General features: G+C 42.9%; 1 protein-coding gene across 1 annotated transcript in view; it reads left to right on the top strand.

Annotated features, from left to right (window-relative positions):
• The window catches only part of LOC137368836 (beta-1,4-galactosyltransferase 1-like), a 59,138-nt gene that overhangs the window by 24,124 nt on the left and 17,413 nt on the right, over window positions 1–17,601 (top strand). The window contains exons 5-7 of the mRNA XM_068029042.1: window positions 1,502–1,689; window positions 4,163–4,285; window positions 12,315–12,419. Of these exons, the coding sequence (XP_067885143.1) occupies window positions 1,502–1,689; window positions 4,163–4,285; window positions 12,315–12,419 (416 nt within the window). The remainder of the gene's footprint in view (window positions 1–1,501; window positions 1,690–4,162; window positions 4,286–12,314; window positions 12,420–17,601) is intronic.

Raw genomic sequence — 17,601 nt, 5'->3', positions numbered from 1 at the left:
CCCCCTGTTCCTAATTTCCGCCCAAACTGATTCTACATGATCTTCTCAGGCCAGATCCCTTCTTATTGTCCTTATGTCATCCCTTACTTTCAGGGCTAACCCTCCTCCTTTGCCATTCTGTCTGTCTTTCCAAAATATTGTGTACCCTGGAATATTCAGTTCCTAACCTTAGTCTCGTTGTAACCATGTCTCAGTAATGACAGATAGATCTACATTATTTACCTCTATTTGTGCCACTAGTTCATCTACAAGTCGTGGGAGTCAGTTGCCAGTGATCGCCAGAGCTGGCGGACAGCCATAAAGGCGGGGCTAAAGTGTGGTGAGTCAAAGAGACTTAGCAGTTGGCAGGTAAAAAAGACAGAAGCGCAAGGCGAGAGCCAACTGTGTAACAGCCCCGGCAACCAATTTTATCTGCAGCGCCTGTGGAAGAGTCTGTCACTCTAGAATTGGACTTGAAAGCCACTCCAGGCACTGCTTCACTGACCACCTCCAGGCGCTTACCCATTGTCTCTCGAGACAAGGAGGCCGAAGAAGAAGAAAGAAGTTCATCTACCTTCTTACAGATGCTTTGTGCATTCAGATAAAGGAACTTTAATTTCATTTTTTTTAACCTCTATTCCCTACAATGACCTTACTTGCCGATGTACAGTTTTTGTTGAAAGACTCTGTCCCTTCATGTTGGAAATTATCCACATCACTATCCTACTCCAATGCTCTGACTCCTCTCTTTGGATTTCTGAATTTCCCTTGACCCAAATCCTCCTCCCCACTTGTTAGTTTAAAGCCCTGTCCACAGCCATAAGGCAATGTAAACACTCAATTTTAAAAGGACTGTAGTTTATATAATGGCCAGGAGATCTGACTGACCCCATACGTATTTTTAAGCTTACTTTGTACACCTGCTGCAGTTGAATTGGGAGGGTGTCAAGGCCACACTGCAGTTGCACCAGGCAGGGTGTGTGAGTGGCCCCTTTATCAACTCTTCTGTTCATTTCAGGATTAGACTCTAGTTACGGAGCCCCTTTTAAAGCTGCCATGATTTGATCTGGAAATGGCAATTAAATGCCTCATTCATATGGGTCAGTATAAAACTGCTGTATCTCTGCCAATTTTAGAAGTTGTATGGGAAGTCACCTTTCCAGAAAAAGAACTCTGAACTCCAAACATTTAGTGTGTGCATGTTTTTTTTAAGTCTATCTTGGTTTCATCGTACCAAAATTGCTGGTGCTTCAAGACCTGGAAAGAACTGAAAATCTCTTAAAGGGACCGGCCATCCCCAGTGTTGACTTCTGTTTAACTGCCAGGTTTAATGACGGTATGTGGTACACAATGTAACTTCAGTGAATTATTTTTATATTTGAATTGAATGTTATGGGAGAAATAATGGCACTAGCATTTATTCTGATTATCTCATTAATACAAAAATGCAGTCAGTCTGTAATGTTCTGATTTAATGGCTCATTAGTTTAGTGTACCATTTCTCCAATTTAATTTTTTTCAGCATGGAAGAGAAACTTTTAATCGTGCCAAACTTCTCAACATAGGTTTTGTGGAAGCGTTGAAAGAGTATGACTACAACTGCTTTGTCTTCAGTGATGTTGATTTAATTCCCATGGATGATCGAAATATTTACAAGTGTTACAGCCAGCCAAGGCACATAGCCGTGTCAATGGATAAATTTAGTTTCCGGTAAGACTAAGTATGCAATTTTATTTTTAAATAGATAGGTGGCAAACAAAAGTCAAATTACTTTCTCATCAATTAACCCAAATGACCTTAGTTCTAACCTTTACAAATTTGAATGTGTGATTAGGTCAAAGTATCTTCCTTTGTTGGATGCTTTTTAAGTACAGAATCTGCTGTAAACTTAGTGCAAGGGTTCAATCCAACTAGCGCATCTTTTATTGGCATGGAGGTACTCCTCTACATGTGAATAGCATGTGGATAAAGAGCATGTATCATTCGCATTGCTTAAAGATCTCTGTGATCCATATTACCACCTTATACAGAGAGGAAGGAGGTATTGGGCATGGAATTGGATGTGCTATGCTATGCCATGCCATGCAATCTTACAGTATTGGTCACAAGTTCCCTCCCTGCCATCCTTCTGGCTCACCCTCCTGATCAACATCAGTGAAGTTACAAGACCGTCTAGGACTCCATCACTGCACCTCCTTGTATCATCCAGAATAGGTACCTTGACTTGAGAAAGGGTATTGAGATCTGCTTCATTGCTGAACCTCAGTCTTCCACAAAATGGCAAAGAAAAACCCATTAAAGCCAGGCATTCTTCTAAAGGTGTTGACTGATAAACGTGAGGAATTCCCTGATGGACATGTCTAGTGCAAAGTCCTTAGCCATGTAAAGTAAAATGGCCAACTGTGAAAGTACTTGTTTCCTAAAATCTGTGTATACTACATTCTCTGCATTTCTTCCATCTATCATGCCGAAAGGGTTCTGTGAAGTTTGTCAAGCACAATCATATCTTGTAAAGTTTGTGCTGGCTTGTTTTTCTTTAGATAAGTGGTAACTTCATATTTAATTGGATGCTAAATTTTCCTTACTAGAAATGCTAAACTAGCCTGTAATTACTCAGATAATCTCTGTCATAGTTTTAAAAATACATAGGAGCATTGGAAATTGGGAACCTCGAAACAGGAGTTTGCCATTTAGCCCCTCTTGGCTGTTCTGGCATTCAGTCAGATGATGACTGTGTATTTCAACTCCATTTACCCAACTTTGATCATATCCCTTGATACCATTACCCAACAAAATTGATCTCAGCCTTGAAAATTTCAATTATGCCAGCATCCTCGTGCTTTTGGAGGAAGAGAGTTCCATTTTCCACTACCCTTTGTGTAAAGAGGTGCTTCCTGATTCCACTCCTGACTGGCCTAACTCTAGTTTTAAGATTGTTCCAGCTTGTTTTGTTCCGCCTGGATCCACATTAAGCTAAGTTTTAAAAAAGCTTAACTTTCCTTTTGGGTGGTCATGGATAAGAAAGATAAAGTTTTTGCAACTTGTCTACAATCTAGGAAGGTGTTTGTAAGACCTGGCACAATAAGGAGCAGCAAAGGGTTCTTGCAACTTCATGATTTTGAGCCATCAAATCCTGTTTCTAGCCTTTAAACTGAATCCCAGTTTCACCATGACAATTCCTTTTAGTACTTATGACTTCCATGCAGCAATCTTCTTTTGTCTTGAGCACTTTTTAAAAATTCATGTCATGGGATGTGGGCGTCGCTGGTAAAGCTGGCATTTGTTGCCCATCCCTAATTGCCCTTGAGAAGGTGGTGGTGAGCTGTTTTCTTGAACTGCTGAGGTACACCCCCAGTGCTGTTATGGAGGGAGTTCCAGGATTTTGATTCAGCAACAGTGAAGGAATGGTGATATATTTCCAATTCAGGATGGTGTTTGGCTTAGAGGAGAATTAGTAGATGGTGTTCCATGCATCTGCTGCCCTTGTCCTTCGAGGTGGGAGAGGTAGTGGGTTTGAAAGGTGTTGTCGAAGGAGGCGTGGTGAGTTGCTGCATTGCATCTTTTTATATGGTACACACGTCTGTGTTGGGGGGAGCGAATGTTTAAGGTGGTGAATGGGGTGCCCATCAAGCAGGTTGCTTTGTCCTGGATGGTGTCGAGCTTCCTGTGTGTTGGAGCCGCACTAATCCAGGCATGTGGAGCGTATTCCATCACTCCTGACTTGTGCCTTGGACAGGCTTTGGAGAGTCAGGAGTTGGGTTACACGCTGCAGAAAACCCAGCCTCTGACCTGCTTTTGTTGTCACAGTATTTATGTAGCTGCTTTAGTTCCTGGTCAATGGTAACCCCCAGGATGTTGATAGTGGGAGATTCAGCAATGGCAATGCCGTTGAATGTCAAGGGGAGGTGGTTAGATTCTCTCTCGTTTTTGGGGGGTGGGGGGCGGGGGGGGGTTTCTTTGTGACAAAGTAAAAGTGTGTAGAATGTTCAGGAGGTAGAGAGTTTGAAGCTCAGTAAGCTGTAACATCAGTTTCTAAAATACAACACTAGGAGATGATTATGAGTACTCTTGGAATAGTGAGTTCTGATTAACCTTTCAAGTATTTGAGGTTTTATAGATTAAAGATCTTACCTTCTTGAAAGTGTTGCAAGATAAATTCCAATTGTAAAATTCTTTGTTTCAGCCTACCATACAAACAGTTCTTTGGTGGAATATCAGCCTTAAGTAGAGAGCAGCATGAAAAAATCAATGGGTTCCCCAATGATTACTGGGGCTGGGGCGGGGAAGATGACGACATCTACAACAGGTGGGTATTTAATAATGCTATTAAAGAGCTAAAATTTAAGACGACACTCTTCTGAATTATCCAGTCACTTTTTCCATCTTCCTTGTAACTTATGGCTTGCAGTCTTGTATGCTCATTTAAAGTTTGCTTCCAACAGCAATTTGTATTTATATAGTGCCTTTAACATCATAACCCCTCGAGGCACTTATTTTTTTTTCTTTCATGGGATGTGGGTTTCGCTGGCTAGGCCAGCATTTATTGCCCATTCTTGATTGTCCTTGAAGGTGGTCGTGAGCTGCCTTCTTGAACCACTGCAGTCCACTTCATAGGAGCATTACAAAATAAAATGACATTGAGCTACATAAGGAGATGTTAGGCCAGATGGCCAAAGAGGTGGGTTTTAAGGAGTGTTTAAAGGAGGAAAGTGAGGTAGAGAAGCAGAGAGGCGTTGGAGGGTATTCCAGAGCTTTAGGGCCTAGGCACTGAAGGCAAGACCATCAGTGGTGGAGCGATTTATAGAGGCCTGAATTACAGGAGTGCAGATATCCTGGAAGGTTTGGGGCTGGAGGAGGTTACAGAGCTAGGGAGGGGTGAGGCCATGGGGGGATTTGAAAACAAAGATCAGAATTTTAAAATCAAGGTGTTGCTTGACCGGGAGCCAATGTAGGTCAGTGAGCACAGAGGTGATGGGGGAATGGGACTTGGTGCAAGTTAAGACACGGGCAGCAGAGTTTAGGATGACCTCAAGTTTATGGAGGATGGAATTTGGGAGACTAGCCAGGAGTGTATTGGAGTAGTTAAATCTAGAGGTACCAAAGGCATAAATGAGAGTTTCAGCAGCAGATGAGCTGAAATAGAGTGAAGATGGGCAATGTTAGAGGTGGAAATAGGAGGTCTTAGTGATGCTGTGAACATGCTTATGGGTAGTGAATAAAAGCAAAATACTGCGGATGCTGGAAATCTGAAATAAAAACAAGAAATGCTGGAACCACTCAGCAGGTCTGGCAGCATCTGTGGAAAGAGAAGCAGAGTTAACGTTTCGGGTCAGTGACCCTAAGAAGGGTCACTGACCCGAAACGTTAACTCTGCTTCTCTTTCCACAGATGCTGCCAGACCTGTTGAGTGGTTCCAGCATTTCTTGTTTTTATTATGGGTAGTGAATGTTCACTTGTTCTACCAAAATATCGCCTGAAATTCTGGCGAAACCTTATCGCATAAAGCAATCAGATAGTATGGACCTGTTGCTTTGACGGAACACATGTTTCCCCTCCCGTTTTGATGAATCTATCCACACTTCCCCATGCCCATTTTCTCCACTGCGCCCCACAGGCAGTTATTTCCCATGTCTAATATCACATTATAGGCTAATGTCCAATCCACTTCAAATATGCCCATGCCAGGCTGATCCCAGCTGAGAAGTATGCATTTTCATGTAGTTTCTAAGGGTCCTACTCGAAAATTTAGGTGTTTTGACACCACCCCAGCCTGTTCATACCTTGTAAATCCCTTTAAAACAAAGGGGAGACCTGCTTGACCAGGGTGACCGTCTGAAATTCGGGGTGTTCGTTACCGTACTAGAGTCTCCAGTATCCACCAGATTCCTCCCCTTCTTTCCCTCTACCCAAATCTCTCTACACTGCCTTCGTTAATCATCATATTTGAGCAAGCATAAGTACTCGGGCTGGATACGGCACCTTCACTGGGGGCTCTGACGCCCTGCCGTTTCTCCTTATCCGGTGGCTATATTTATTGGTCCTTTTGGCCACTTGCTGGAGCACCTTGACCATACCAGCATCCCCAACATTTGCTGTTCTTGGGGCTGTTCAGGGTGAGCCTTTCCTCCAACTCCCTTCCTTCTCTTCACCTGCCCCCTCCCCACCGAATGTTCCCTGTGTTCCCTTCTTTGGCCTTTTACATTCTGGGGCAAAATCTCCTGCTCCGCCATAATTACAGCATCTGCTATCTCAGGAGGACTCAGCTTCCTTTTCCTTCTGTTTCCATTGCCTACAATGGGGGTCCTCCTTTGAGGGTCCTCTGGCCTCATACAGTTTGCCTTTTGCTTTTCCTGGCCCCTATCTCCCTTCACCCTTTCTAAACATCTGGTCCCCTTTTCCTCTGCCTTGTGAGGCCATTTTCCTCAAAAGTACCACCTCTGATCATCTTGCAGGCAAAATCACACATTAGCCCATCAAGAGTATTTCTAACCAAGGCTCCACTGTTGGTTCAGGCATAAACTGGCGAGAGGCGATCAGCGAATGCCTCTGGGAGCTTACCTGGCATCTGTTTTGGTACTCATTACCTGGTCATAAGGATCCCTGGCCCTGTATCCCCTGGCCTCAAGGATTTGATCTTGTGTACCTGCCAGCATACTCTCACCTTTTCTTGCTGCCCTGGATAAACCATTATAAACCTCCAGCTTCAAAGCCGACAGAAGTAACTTAATATGTTCAGCATTACTGCATTCATTGAGGCCAACTACTTGTTCTACAGCTGCGAACGTCAGTGGGATTGTCTCCCATCCCCAACTTAGGCACATCTCGTAACTAATTCTGTCAGTTGAGCATTCGTATAAGGAATCTTGTAATCACTTTGTAATGTTCGAGAACCTTGTGCATCTACCGTAAACCTGTCATTTTGTTGGTGCTATCGGTCCCGGACCATTTTGATCTGAGGGACCAGTGGGGTGTGGCAGGGGCCTGCAGCTACCTTGCTGGGGTCCATCATCAGGCTCCCTATCCCCTGGACTCATTAAACATAGGGTCCTCCCTGCTGTACTTAACTGCTGCTTCAATTCCAAAATATAGGTCTCACAGTGCTGATGACTTATTTTACTGTGTGACTCATTTCTGAACATCCTAAAGGGAGCTTTTACATCTTCCACTTCCTTTTTGTTTTCTGTGCCCTTTCTACGTTAAACTTATCCTCTTCCCATTCCAACACACCCATTTACATTCGCTCAGCTGATATTGATACGATTTTGCACACTCCCTTTTGCCTTCTGACTTGTGTTCCGCCACAAGATTACCCATTAACTTATTCACCGCTTCTCTGTCACTAGCCTTCCTCTGGTGGCCCGCTTTCTCTTAACTCCAGTTGTCTGACTCGTCCTCTCGTTTCTGGACTCCCATCGTATACGCTGCAAGCCATACAGCAATTGTGGCTTGGCGAGAGAACTCTCCGTCCATCCACCAGCCTTTTCCACCAGATTCTCACCTCTGGTTATCTCCCAAACCCAACGTTTTAACACCATTATTTTTTTGTGATATGTTTAGTCACTAACTCTTCCACACTCTGGATTTAGCCATTGTGCCAATTACTCAGTCTCTTAGCTGCCTCTCCCAAATTGTAGGTGATTTTACTTTTGGAGAGCAAGAATTAAGGCTGACACAATCTCACACTAAATCTTATCATTTTATTGTGATTTTTAAACAAAACAGTTTCAATTAGATCATACAGTTACCCCTCGGTTGGTCAATCTGAGATGACTGTAGGTCACTTAGGAATGATCTTTGACTGAGATCTTCCTGTTTGTGTCTTTCTTGAGTGCTGCTGGGAGGGCCTTTTTCAGAGGTTTACAGAATACAGTTTTTGAAGAAGCTGTTGTACAATCCTCTTCTGCATGTGAATTGGCTGACTGGGTGGTTAGCGTCTTTCCAAATCGTTACCCATTGGTTCATCCATATAGTTTCAGTTCCTCCACAGTTGTTGTTGACCTGAAATGAGAACAGAAAGTGCTGGAAATACTCAGCAGGTCTGGCAGCATCTGTGTAGAGAGAAACCGAGTTAACGTTTCAGGTCTGTGACCCTTCATCAGAACTGGCAAAAGTTAGAAATGTAACAGTCTTTAAACAGGTGAAAGGGGGCGGAGGGGAAGAAAGACAAGAAAGAAGGACTGTGATAGGACGGGGGGTGGGGGGGGGGGGGGGGGGGTGGTGGTGAAGAGATTAAATGACAGGTGTCATGGAACAGAATGCAGATAGAGTGCTAAATAGTTGTAGCGAAAGACAAAGCACCAGTCCAGAGAGAGTGTTAGTGGCAGAATAATGAGCAGCTCTGTACGAAAGAAATAACATGAAAAATAAGTTGGAGACTAGCATATGGTTAAAGAATAAATAATTAAAAGAATATATGTATATAAAAATAAAATAAACAAAAGCTAATGGGGCCCATGGTCTGAAATTATTGAACTCAATATTGAATTCAGAAGGCTGTAGAGTGCCTAATCGGAAGGTGAGGTGCTGTTCCTTGTTTGCGTTGATGTTCACTGGAAAATGGCAGCAGGCCAAGGACAGAAATGTTGACATGGGAACAAGGTGGAGAATTAAAATGGCAAGCAACTGGAAGCTTGGGATCATATTTGTAGACTAAGCGGAGGTGTTCTGTAAAGCAGTTACCCAATTTGCATTTGGTCTCCCCAATGTAGAGGAGACCGCACTGTGAGCAGCGAATGCAGTGTATTAAATTGAAAGAAGTAGATGTAAATTGCTGCTTTACGTGGAAGAAGTGGTTGGGGCCTTGGATAGTGAGGAGAGAGGAGGTAAAAGAGCAGGTATATTACGCCTCCTGCGATTGCATGGGAAGGAGGTGGCAGGGGTGATGGGGGAGTGGACCAGGGTGTTACGGAGGGAACGGTCCCTTTGAAATGCTGACAGGAGGGGATGGGAAGATGTGTTTGGTGGTGGCATCACCCTGGAGATGGCGAAAATGGCAGAGGATGATCCTTTGGACGTGGAGATTGGTGGGTTGGAAAGTGAGGACAAGGCGAATCCTGTCGCAGTTCTGGGAGGGAGGGAAAGGCAGAAGTGCGGGAAGTGGGTCAGATACGGTCAAGGACCCTGTCAACAGCTGTGCGAGGGAATCAGTTGAGAAAAAGGAAGACCTATCTGAGGTGCTTTTGTGGAAGGTAGCATCATCAGAACAGATGCGTCAGAGAGGGTGAAACTGGGAGAACGGAATGGAATCCTTACAGGAAGCTGGGTGAGGAAGTGTAGTCAAAGTAGCTGTGGGTGTCAGTGGGCTTGTAATAAATACTCATGGACAGCCTATCCCCAGAGATGGACACAGAGAAGTCAGGGAAGGGAAGTGTCGGAGATGGACCATGTGAAGTTGAGAGAAGGGTGGAAATTGAAAGCAAAGTTTTTGATGATATACATCTAATTTATTTATTTATTTTTGACCATGTGCTAGTCTTAACTTATTTTTCATGTTTTTGTTTTCATACAGAGCTTTTTCATTATTCTGCCATTAGCACTCTCTTTGGACTCGTTGCTTTATCTTTTGCTACAACTATTTTGCACTCCATTTGCATTCTGTTCCATGACACCTGTCATTTAATCTCTTTTTTTTCTCTTCCCCCCCCCCCCCCCCCCCACTTTCGTCCTATCACAGTCCTTCCTCCTTGTCCTTCCCTCCCAAACCCTTTCACCTGCTCAAAGACTGTTACATTTCTAACTTTTGCCAGTTCTGATGAAGGGTCGCAGACCTGAAACATTAACTCTGTTTCTCTCCACAGATGCTACCAAACCTGCTGAGTATTTCCAGCACTTCCTGTTCTCATTTCAGAGTTCCAGCATCTGCAGTATTTTGCTCTTATGTTGTTGTTTACCTGTCTGGTTTTGATCAGCCTCTGCTCATTTCAACCAGTTTGCTGCAACGAACAGTTCCATTCAATCCAAATTGTTCTGTTCAGTTCAGCAGGTATCAGTAATTCAGCAAGTATCACCATACCGCACCCATCCTATTTCAGTATAACAAGCACTTATCTGAGCTCGTAGCCAGTCCGTTAACCCTTTCCCTACATTAGAGCATTGCATTGTGTAACACAAAATGTAATGTATATAATACATTTTAGAAGCTTTCAACTGTGTAACAGTGGATTAGTGTAGCATTATATTTTGTGACACTCAAGTGTTTTACCATGTGACACAATGTTGTTAATACAGGAGTTATACTGTGTGACGCGCAATATATTGTATAATAGAGAAGGATCATGCAGTGTGACATTCAGTGTGTTCGATAATACAGGAATATTATACATTGTTACATGGTAAAAGACTCCTATATTATGTTTGTTGCAAGTGTAGTCACTGTTGTTGGTTATTACAGCAGCCACATTATGCATAGTAAGCTTCCAGAAATAGCAGAAATGACCAAATATCAATTTTGGTGGTGAATGAGGGTTAAATGTCTGCCAGGAGAATTTCTCTCCTTCGAATGGTGTCATAGGATCTGTTCCACCTGGGCTGCCAGACAAGGCCCAACTTAGCACTCCCTCAGTATTGCATCGACATTGCAATGGGCTGGATTTTTTACTTTTCCTTTCTGTCTCCCTCTTCTCTATTAATCTAATCCTCCTTTCCCTCCGTTTATTTCTCTTTCTGTACCTCATTTGGCATTGAATTTATGCCCTCTAATTCATGCTGTTCTTTAGTCCTTCCAGTGTTTACATCCCAATCCTTAGCGCATCTCCTTAACTAGTAAAATCTGTTTCCCTCGTTGCATTGTTATCAGTTTGCACTTTCAGCAACCTTGAAAGGTTAAAGGATTCATAATGAGAGGGCAAAGATTTAAGGAGATTGGCAAAAGAACAAGAGGTTACATAGGAAAAAAATGTTATGCAATGAGTAAAATTGGAATGCACTGCCTGCTGGTGGATAAAGATTTAATAGCCTTCAAAAAGGAATTGGATAAACACTTGAAAGAGAAAAAGTTGTAGGGATATGAGGTAAGAATCCATTTGAGACTAACTGGATTGCTCTTTGAAAGAGCCAGTGCAGACTCGAGGGGCTGAATGGCCAGCTTCTCTGCTATACTATTCTATGCATACATTTTTGCACTGTGGGTTGCAGGGGTGATTCATTGAATTGCTACAGCAAATTCTAGCCCATTACATTGTGTATTACACACACAACTCCTAAATTTACTGGTACAGGGGTATGACAACAATAGCTTTATTTACTTAGCGCCTTTAACATAAAACTTCCAAAGGTGTTTCACAGGAGTGTTGTCAAACAAAGCTTGACACCATAAGGAGGTATTAGGGCAGATAGCCAAAGGCTTGGTCAGAGGTAGGTGTAAGGAGCATCTTAAAGGCTGAAAGAGAGGCCAAGAGGGGATTCCAGAGCTGAGGGCTTTGGTAGCTGAAGGCACAGCCACCAATGGTGAGTGATTAAAATCGGCCATGCCCAAAAGGCCAGACTTAGAGTGCAGATATCTCTGAGGGTTATGGAGCTGGAGGAGATTAGAGATCGGGAGGGGCACGACCCAGAGGAATTTGAGAACAAGAATAAGAATTTTAAAATCAAGTTGTTGTTTAACCAGGAGTCACTGTAGGCAAGTAGACACAGGGTTGATGGATGAATGGACTTTATGTGAGCTAGGATGTGGGCAGCAGGGTTTTGAGTGACAGGTTTATGGAGGGTGGAATGTGTGAGCTGGTCAGGTGTGCATTGGAATAGTCAAGTCTATGGGTAACACAGACATGGATGAGGTTTTCAGCAACAGATGAGCTGAGACGGGAGCGAAATTGGGTGATGTTACAAAGGCGGATATATGCAGTCTTTGTGATGGCACAGATGTGGGGTAGGAAGCGCATCTTGGGATAAAATGTGCACCAAGGTTGCAAACTGGTTTCAGTTTAAGGCAGGTGCCAGTGAGAAGAATGGAGTCCGTGGCTGAGGAATGGAGATTGTCGGGGGTCGCGAAGACAATGGCTTCAGTTTTGCTAGTATTTACAATTTATGGACCGTGCAAGGGCCGAGAGAGGTGATGGTGCGTTAGAGTTGGGTGTCGTCAACACATTTGGAAACTAACTGTTTTCTGATGTTGCTGATGGACAGCATGGAGATGAGAAACTGGGGGTGGGGACAAGGATAGATCCTTGGGACACCAGTGGTAATGGTGCAGGAGTGGAAAGAGAAACCATCACAGGTGATTCTCTGGCTGATTAGATAAGAATGGAACCAGGTGAGCGTCGTCCAACCCAGTTGAACAATGGTGGAGAGGCATTGGAGGAGTTGATTTTTTAAAACTTTTTTTCCTTTCCAAATAGGATCGTTTTCAAAGGCATGGGGATTTCACGCCCAGACGGTGTAATAGGGAAATGTCGAATGATTAGACATAACAGGGATGAAAACAATGCACCTAACCCTCAGAGGTAAGTTGTCTTCTGTCTAAACAACAAAACACGCTCTAAATACTGATTAATACTGGCAGCAGTCAGCTGGTCTGGAGAGAGAAATAGTTAATTTCAGGCTCAGTTAAGTTCATCAGAAAATTAACTCTTTCTCTGAGCTTGTCCAGCATTTTCTAGTTTTATTTCAAATTTCTAGCATCTGCAGTACTTTGCTTGTGTTGCACTGTAAGTACTGCTGTATGAATCAGGGCAAAAATGTGAATACCATATTAAGTAGAAAGGCCAGGCAGAGGAATACTGTAATAAAAACAAAGTGCTGGAAGTACTCAGGTGTGGCAGCATCTTTGGAGAGAGAAGCAGAGTTAACGTTTCAGGTCGGTGACCTTTCATCAGAGGAATACTGGAATTTATGTGCTTTCCCCACTAAACCATTACCAGTCTTGGTTTATCCTAGCAGCCTGTCTCTTTGTATGGCTAACATGTAACGACTACAGGGATTTTAGAAAAATCCATTTGATCTGCTGGGCTGTGGCTAAAGGATTTTGGGTGATTTGGGTTCTTACTAATCTCACTGCCCCTGGTGAGTGGTGCCAAACGTTGTGTGGTCAGAGTTGGAGTCCTACCTCCCTTGTGGCTTATCACTTTGGTATTCTAATCTTGTTCTGTAAGCTCTTTCTCTTCCACCTGCTCTGATATTTTAGTTCATGAAGGACTTGTGTATTGATTTGCTGTACACCTTTCTTTATTCAGACCTAGATGTGAACCAACTCTTTTGGTTTCCCAACCATATGCTTCATATGAAGTCAGGCAGGAATTCGGCTGTGATTTTCTTCAACAGCCCTCGTGTGTTTTCAGCAGAGTATGTTTGATCCAGGACGAACAGATCACTCAGCAACAGGCCCACTACAGAATTACAATATTATTGATGCAGTCACAGGCGCGCGCACACATTTTAATAGTACAGCAGATAGATATGCCTTGTCTCTCCAGGTTACAGAGTGACTTGTGTTAGAAGGGCAGCCTTAAGTCCTCATTATGCTTTTTTTGCATAAAATTATGAATTTTGGTGCCAAAAATGTATGTGTGCTGCATGTCCCTTCCTTCGAAGAGGACAATCATTGTTGACAAAGCTTCAGCATTTTTCTTGCCTGGATTGTAAGCTGGGCTTATTTCCCTTTTATCTCATTGAAATTTGTTTTTTCCAGTCCAGTATGTTTATAGAATAATGGCATTGAAGGAGGCCATTGGACCCATCTATCTGCTTGGGTCTGTCCCCATATACTAGCAATTGTTTCTCTCTCAAATATTTATGCAATTCCTTTTTGAAAGTGGTTGTTTAATCTGTTTCCACCACCCTATCAGGCAGCGCATTCCAAATCCTAACCAGTCACTTCTCATGTCACCTCTGGGTCTTTTGCCTTATATCTGTGCCCTCTAGTTTTCAACCTTCCAGCCATTGAAAATAGTTTCTCTTTCTTTGTTCTATCTAAAGCTTTCATGACATTAAATACCTTTTATCAAATCTGTTGTTAGCCTTCCATGCTCCAAAGAGAACAGCCCCAGCTTCTCCAGCCTATCCACACAATTGTAATCCCTTATTCCTGGAACCATTCCAGTAAATCTCTTCTGTACCCGCTACAAAACCTTCATGTCCTTCCTAAAGTGTGGTGCCCTGAATTCGACACAATCCTCCAGCTGGGGCCGAACGTATTTTATATGTGTTTGGCATAACTTCTTGGCTTTTGTACTCCACCTCTATTGATAAAGTCTAGGGTTCCATGTGCCTTCGTAACAGCTTTAACGTGTCCTGCTACCTTCAAAGATTTGTGCACAAACACCTGGAGGTCTCTGTTCTTGCACCCCTTTTAAAACTGTAACATTTAGCTTGGTTTGTCCCTCCTCCTTCCGACCAAAATGTATCACCTCACACTTTTTTCTGCATAGGATTTCATCTGCCATATGTCTGCCCATTCCGCCAAACTGTCGAAGTACTCTTGAAGTCTATTACTATTTTCCTCACTGTTTACTACATTTCAAAATTGTGCTCTGCACCCCCAAGTCCAAGCCATTGATGTGTATCAGAAACAGCAATGGTCCTAGTAGGGAACCCCGGGAACACCACTGCATTACCTCCCTTCAGGCTGGAAAAAACAGCCATTTACACATTTCTGTTTCCTATTCCATAACCATGTATCTGCACTGCTGCTACTTTTATCCATGGACTTTAAGTTTGCTATCGAGCATAATATGTTTTACTTTTTTGAATGCCTTTTGAAAGTCCATATACACAACACCAACTGCCCAAATTGCTCCTGTCTGTAACATCAGAAAATTCAGTTAAGTTCAAATACTATTTTCCCTTGCTTGGCCCTGCTTGGTTGGCCAGGTGACTTTTTCCTGGATTATTTTTTCCAAAAGCTTCCTCACCACAGTTGTTCAGACTGGCTCGTAATTGCAAAGTTTATCCTTCTCTCCTTTTTTTGAACAAGGGTGTAACATTTTCATTCCTCCTGTCCTCTGCATTTAAGGAAGATTGAAAGATTCTGAGCAGCTCCCCTGCAATTTCTACCCTTACTTCCCTCAGCAACCTAGGATGCAGTGCATCCCACCTGGGCTGAGTGGTCTATCCACTTTAGTTACTGCCAGATTTTCCAATACCACTTTGTTTTTATTTCTTCCAGTATCCCAACAACTTCCTTATTTACTATAGCTTTGGCAAAGTCCTTTTCTGTAGTAAAGACCGATGCAAAATATTCACTTAGTACCTCAGCCATGCGTTACGCCTCCACCACTAGATCTCCATTTTATCCCTGATGGGCTCCACTGTTCCTCTGAGATCTTCATGAACAGTAAAAGTTTTCATTTTAACTGCCAATTTATTTTTGCCCTGTCTCTTTACCCCTCTTATTTCCTTTTCCACTTCTCTGTACTCCTTTTTTTATATTCAGCCTGATTTTCCCTTTTATTATCAAGCTGGCATCTATCATATCCATTTTTCTCCTTCATCCTACACTCTTACTTCTTCATCATCGAGGAAGACCTGGCTTTGGTTAACCTCTTTTTTTTCTCCCTCCCCCCACGCCCCCCCTCCCTTTGTGGGAATGCTCCTAGACAATGCCCTAACCATATCTGCTTTAAAGGCCATCCCTTGCTCAGTTATATTTCAGCCTGCCAAACTTTGACTCCAATTTACCTGGGCCGGATTCCACCTCAATTTGCTGAAATTATCCCATTTCCAGTTAAATATTTTTATTAAAGATTACTCCTTTCCCTCTCCACAACCAGTCTAAACCTCAAGATATTATGATAACTGTTTCTGAGATGCTTTCACACTGTGACAATCCCTACTTGGCCCACTTCATTTCCCAGGACTAGCTCCAGCAATGCCTCCTTCCTTGGTGGGCAGGAAACATACTGATCAATAGAGTTCTCCTGAACACACTTCTGAAATTCCTCCCCTGTTTGCTCTTAATCACTACCCCATTCAATACTAAGGTACTTAAAGTCTTGCATTATCACTAATCTATAGTTCATGCACCTCTCAATAATTTCCCTGCAAATCTTTGCTCTTTGTGTCCTTTTTTTAATGTTGAACCTAATTTTGTTTTCCTTGGTGATCCCCAATGCTTATTCTAGTTCTACCATTGCCTTCATCCTTGTGGCTTCTCTGAGCGACGCTGCTAATTTAGTCAAATAATGGACTGACTCTATACCACCCAAATTAATTGCACTTTAGTTGCTGTTATTGGAGAGTTTGGTAATTTGATCCCATCTAGACTGGATTTCAGCCTTGGATCCCAGAGGTGGACAATGTACTCATGTAGGACTAAAGTTCATAGTTCATTGTAGTTCAAAACTGCAAGAAATCCTTCTGTATCTCCAGACAGGCATATTATTTTTGCTCATCTGTGTCTTTGACTTGTGCCGATTCAACAGAGAATGATGAGGATTCAACATCTTGCCTCATTGTTAAATTGTACATTCAGGATCTGGTCTTTCAGGTGGTCATTTGATCTTTTCCTAATTAATGTAGCACTTCAGGAAATCGCCCATCAGTTGTAAAAAATCTTAAGGGTTGTACTCAAAAGTTAAATGGCTGCATATAATGTATAGGCCTACCAAGGTAAAAATGAAGTGAAAGTAATTTCAATGTGGAGGAACAAAACAGAGCAGGCAAATGAGGGTGCTGAGCAGCCACAAATCCCTCCTGTTAAATGGCTGGCAAAGTGGATGTGTTACCGTATGGTATGGTTTGCCCTGTTCATGCACCCTCCTAAGGGGACAACACTGCAGCTTACCTGCCAGGAGGTGGTAGTCAGGCTTTAAGGTCTGCAGAGCACAATGGATGCCAACTTTGTTATTTATTCATGGGACTCTGGTTGTATGGCCTCCTTCTGTGCAATAAATGACTATGTGGGCAATACTGACAAAGCTGTATTTATTGCCCTGAGTACTACTGAAATCTTGGTGGCTGTGGACCCCTGCAATGGTGTTAGGTAGAGAATTCCATGCTATTGCTTCAGTAACCACGAATCATAATCACAGAATTGTTACAGTGCAAAAGGAGGCCATTCAGCTTTCCGAAAGAGCAATTCACTCAGTTCCATTCCCCTGCCTCTCCCCGTAATCCTGCAAATTATTCCTTTTCATATAACAGTCTAATTCCCTCTTGAATGCTTCAATTGAACCTGCCTCCACCACAGCTCAGGCAGTGAATTCCAGACCTTAACCACTCGCTGCGTGAAAAAGTTTTTTCTCATGTCACTTTTGCTTCTCTTACCCATTAATTTAAATCTGTGCCCCCTCGTTCTCAATCCTTTCATGAGTGGGAACAGTTTCTCTCTATCTACTCTGTTCAGACTCATGATTTTGAATACCTCTATCAAATCACCTCTCAGCCTTCTCTTTTCCATGGAAAGCAGTCCTAACTTCTCCAATCTATCTTCAAAACTGAAATTCCTCATCCCTAGAACTATTCTCGTGAATCTTTTCCGTACTCTCTCCAGTGCCCTCACGTCTTTTCTCAAGTGTGGCGCCCAGAACTGGATGCAGTGCTCCAGCTGAAGCTGAACTAGTGTTTTATACAAGTTCAACATAACTTCCTTGCTCTTGTACTCTATACCCCTGTTAATAAAGCCCAGGATACTGTATGCTTTATTAACTGCTCTCTCAACCTGTCCTGCCACATTCAATGACTTATGCA

Source organism: Heterodontus francisci, chromosome 4 (genome assembly GCF_036365525.1).
Source record: "Heterodontus francisci isolate sHetFra1 chromosome 4, sHetFra1.hap1, whole genome shotgun sequence".
Classification (NCBI taxonomy): domain Eukaryota; kingdom Metazoa; phylum Chordata; class Chondrichthyes; order Heterodontiformes; family Heterodontidae; genus Heterodontus; species Heterodontus francisci.
Note: the sequence above shows the minus strand (reverse complement) of the source record. Positions and strands in the feature narration are given on the sequence as shown.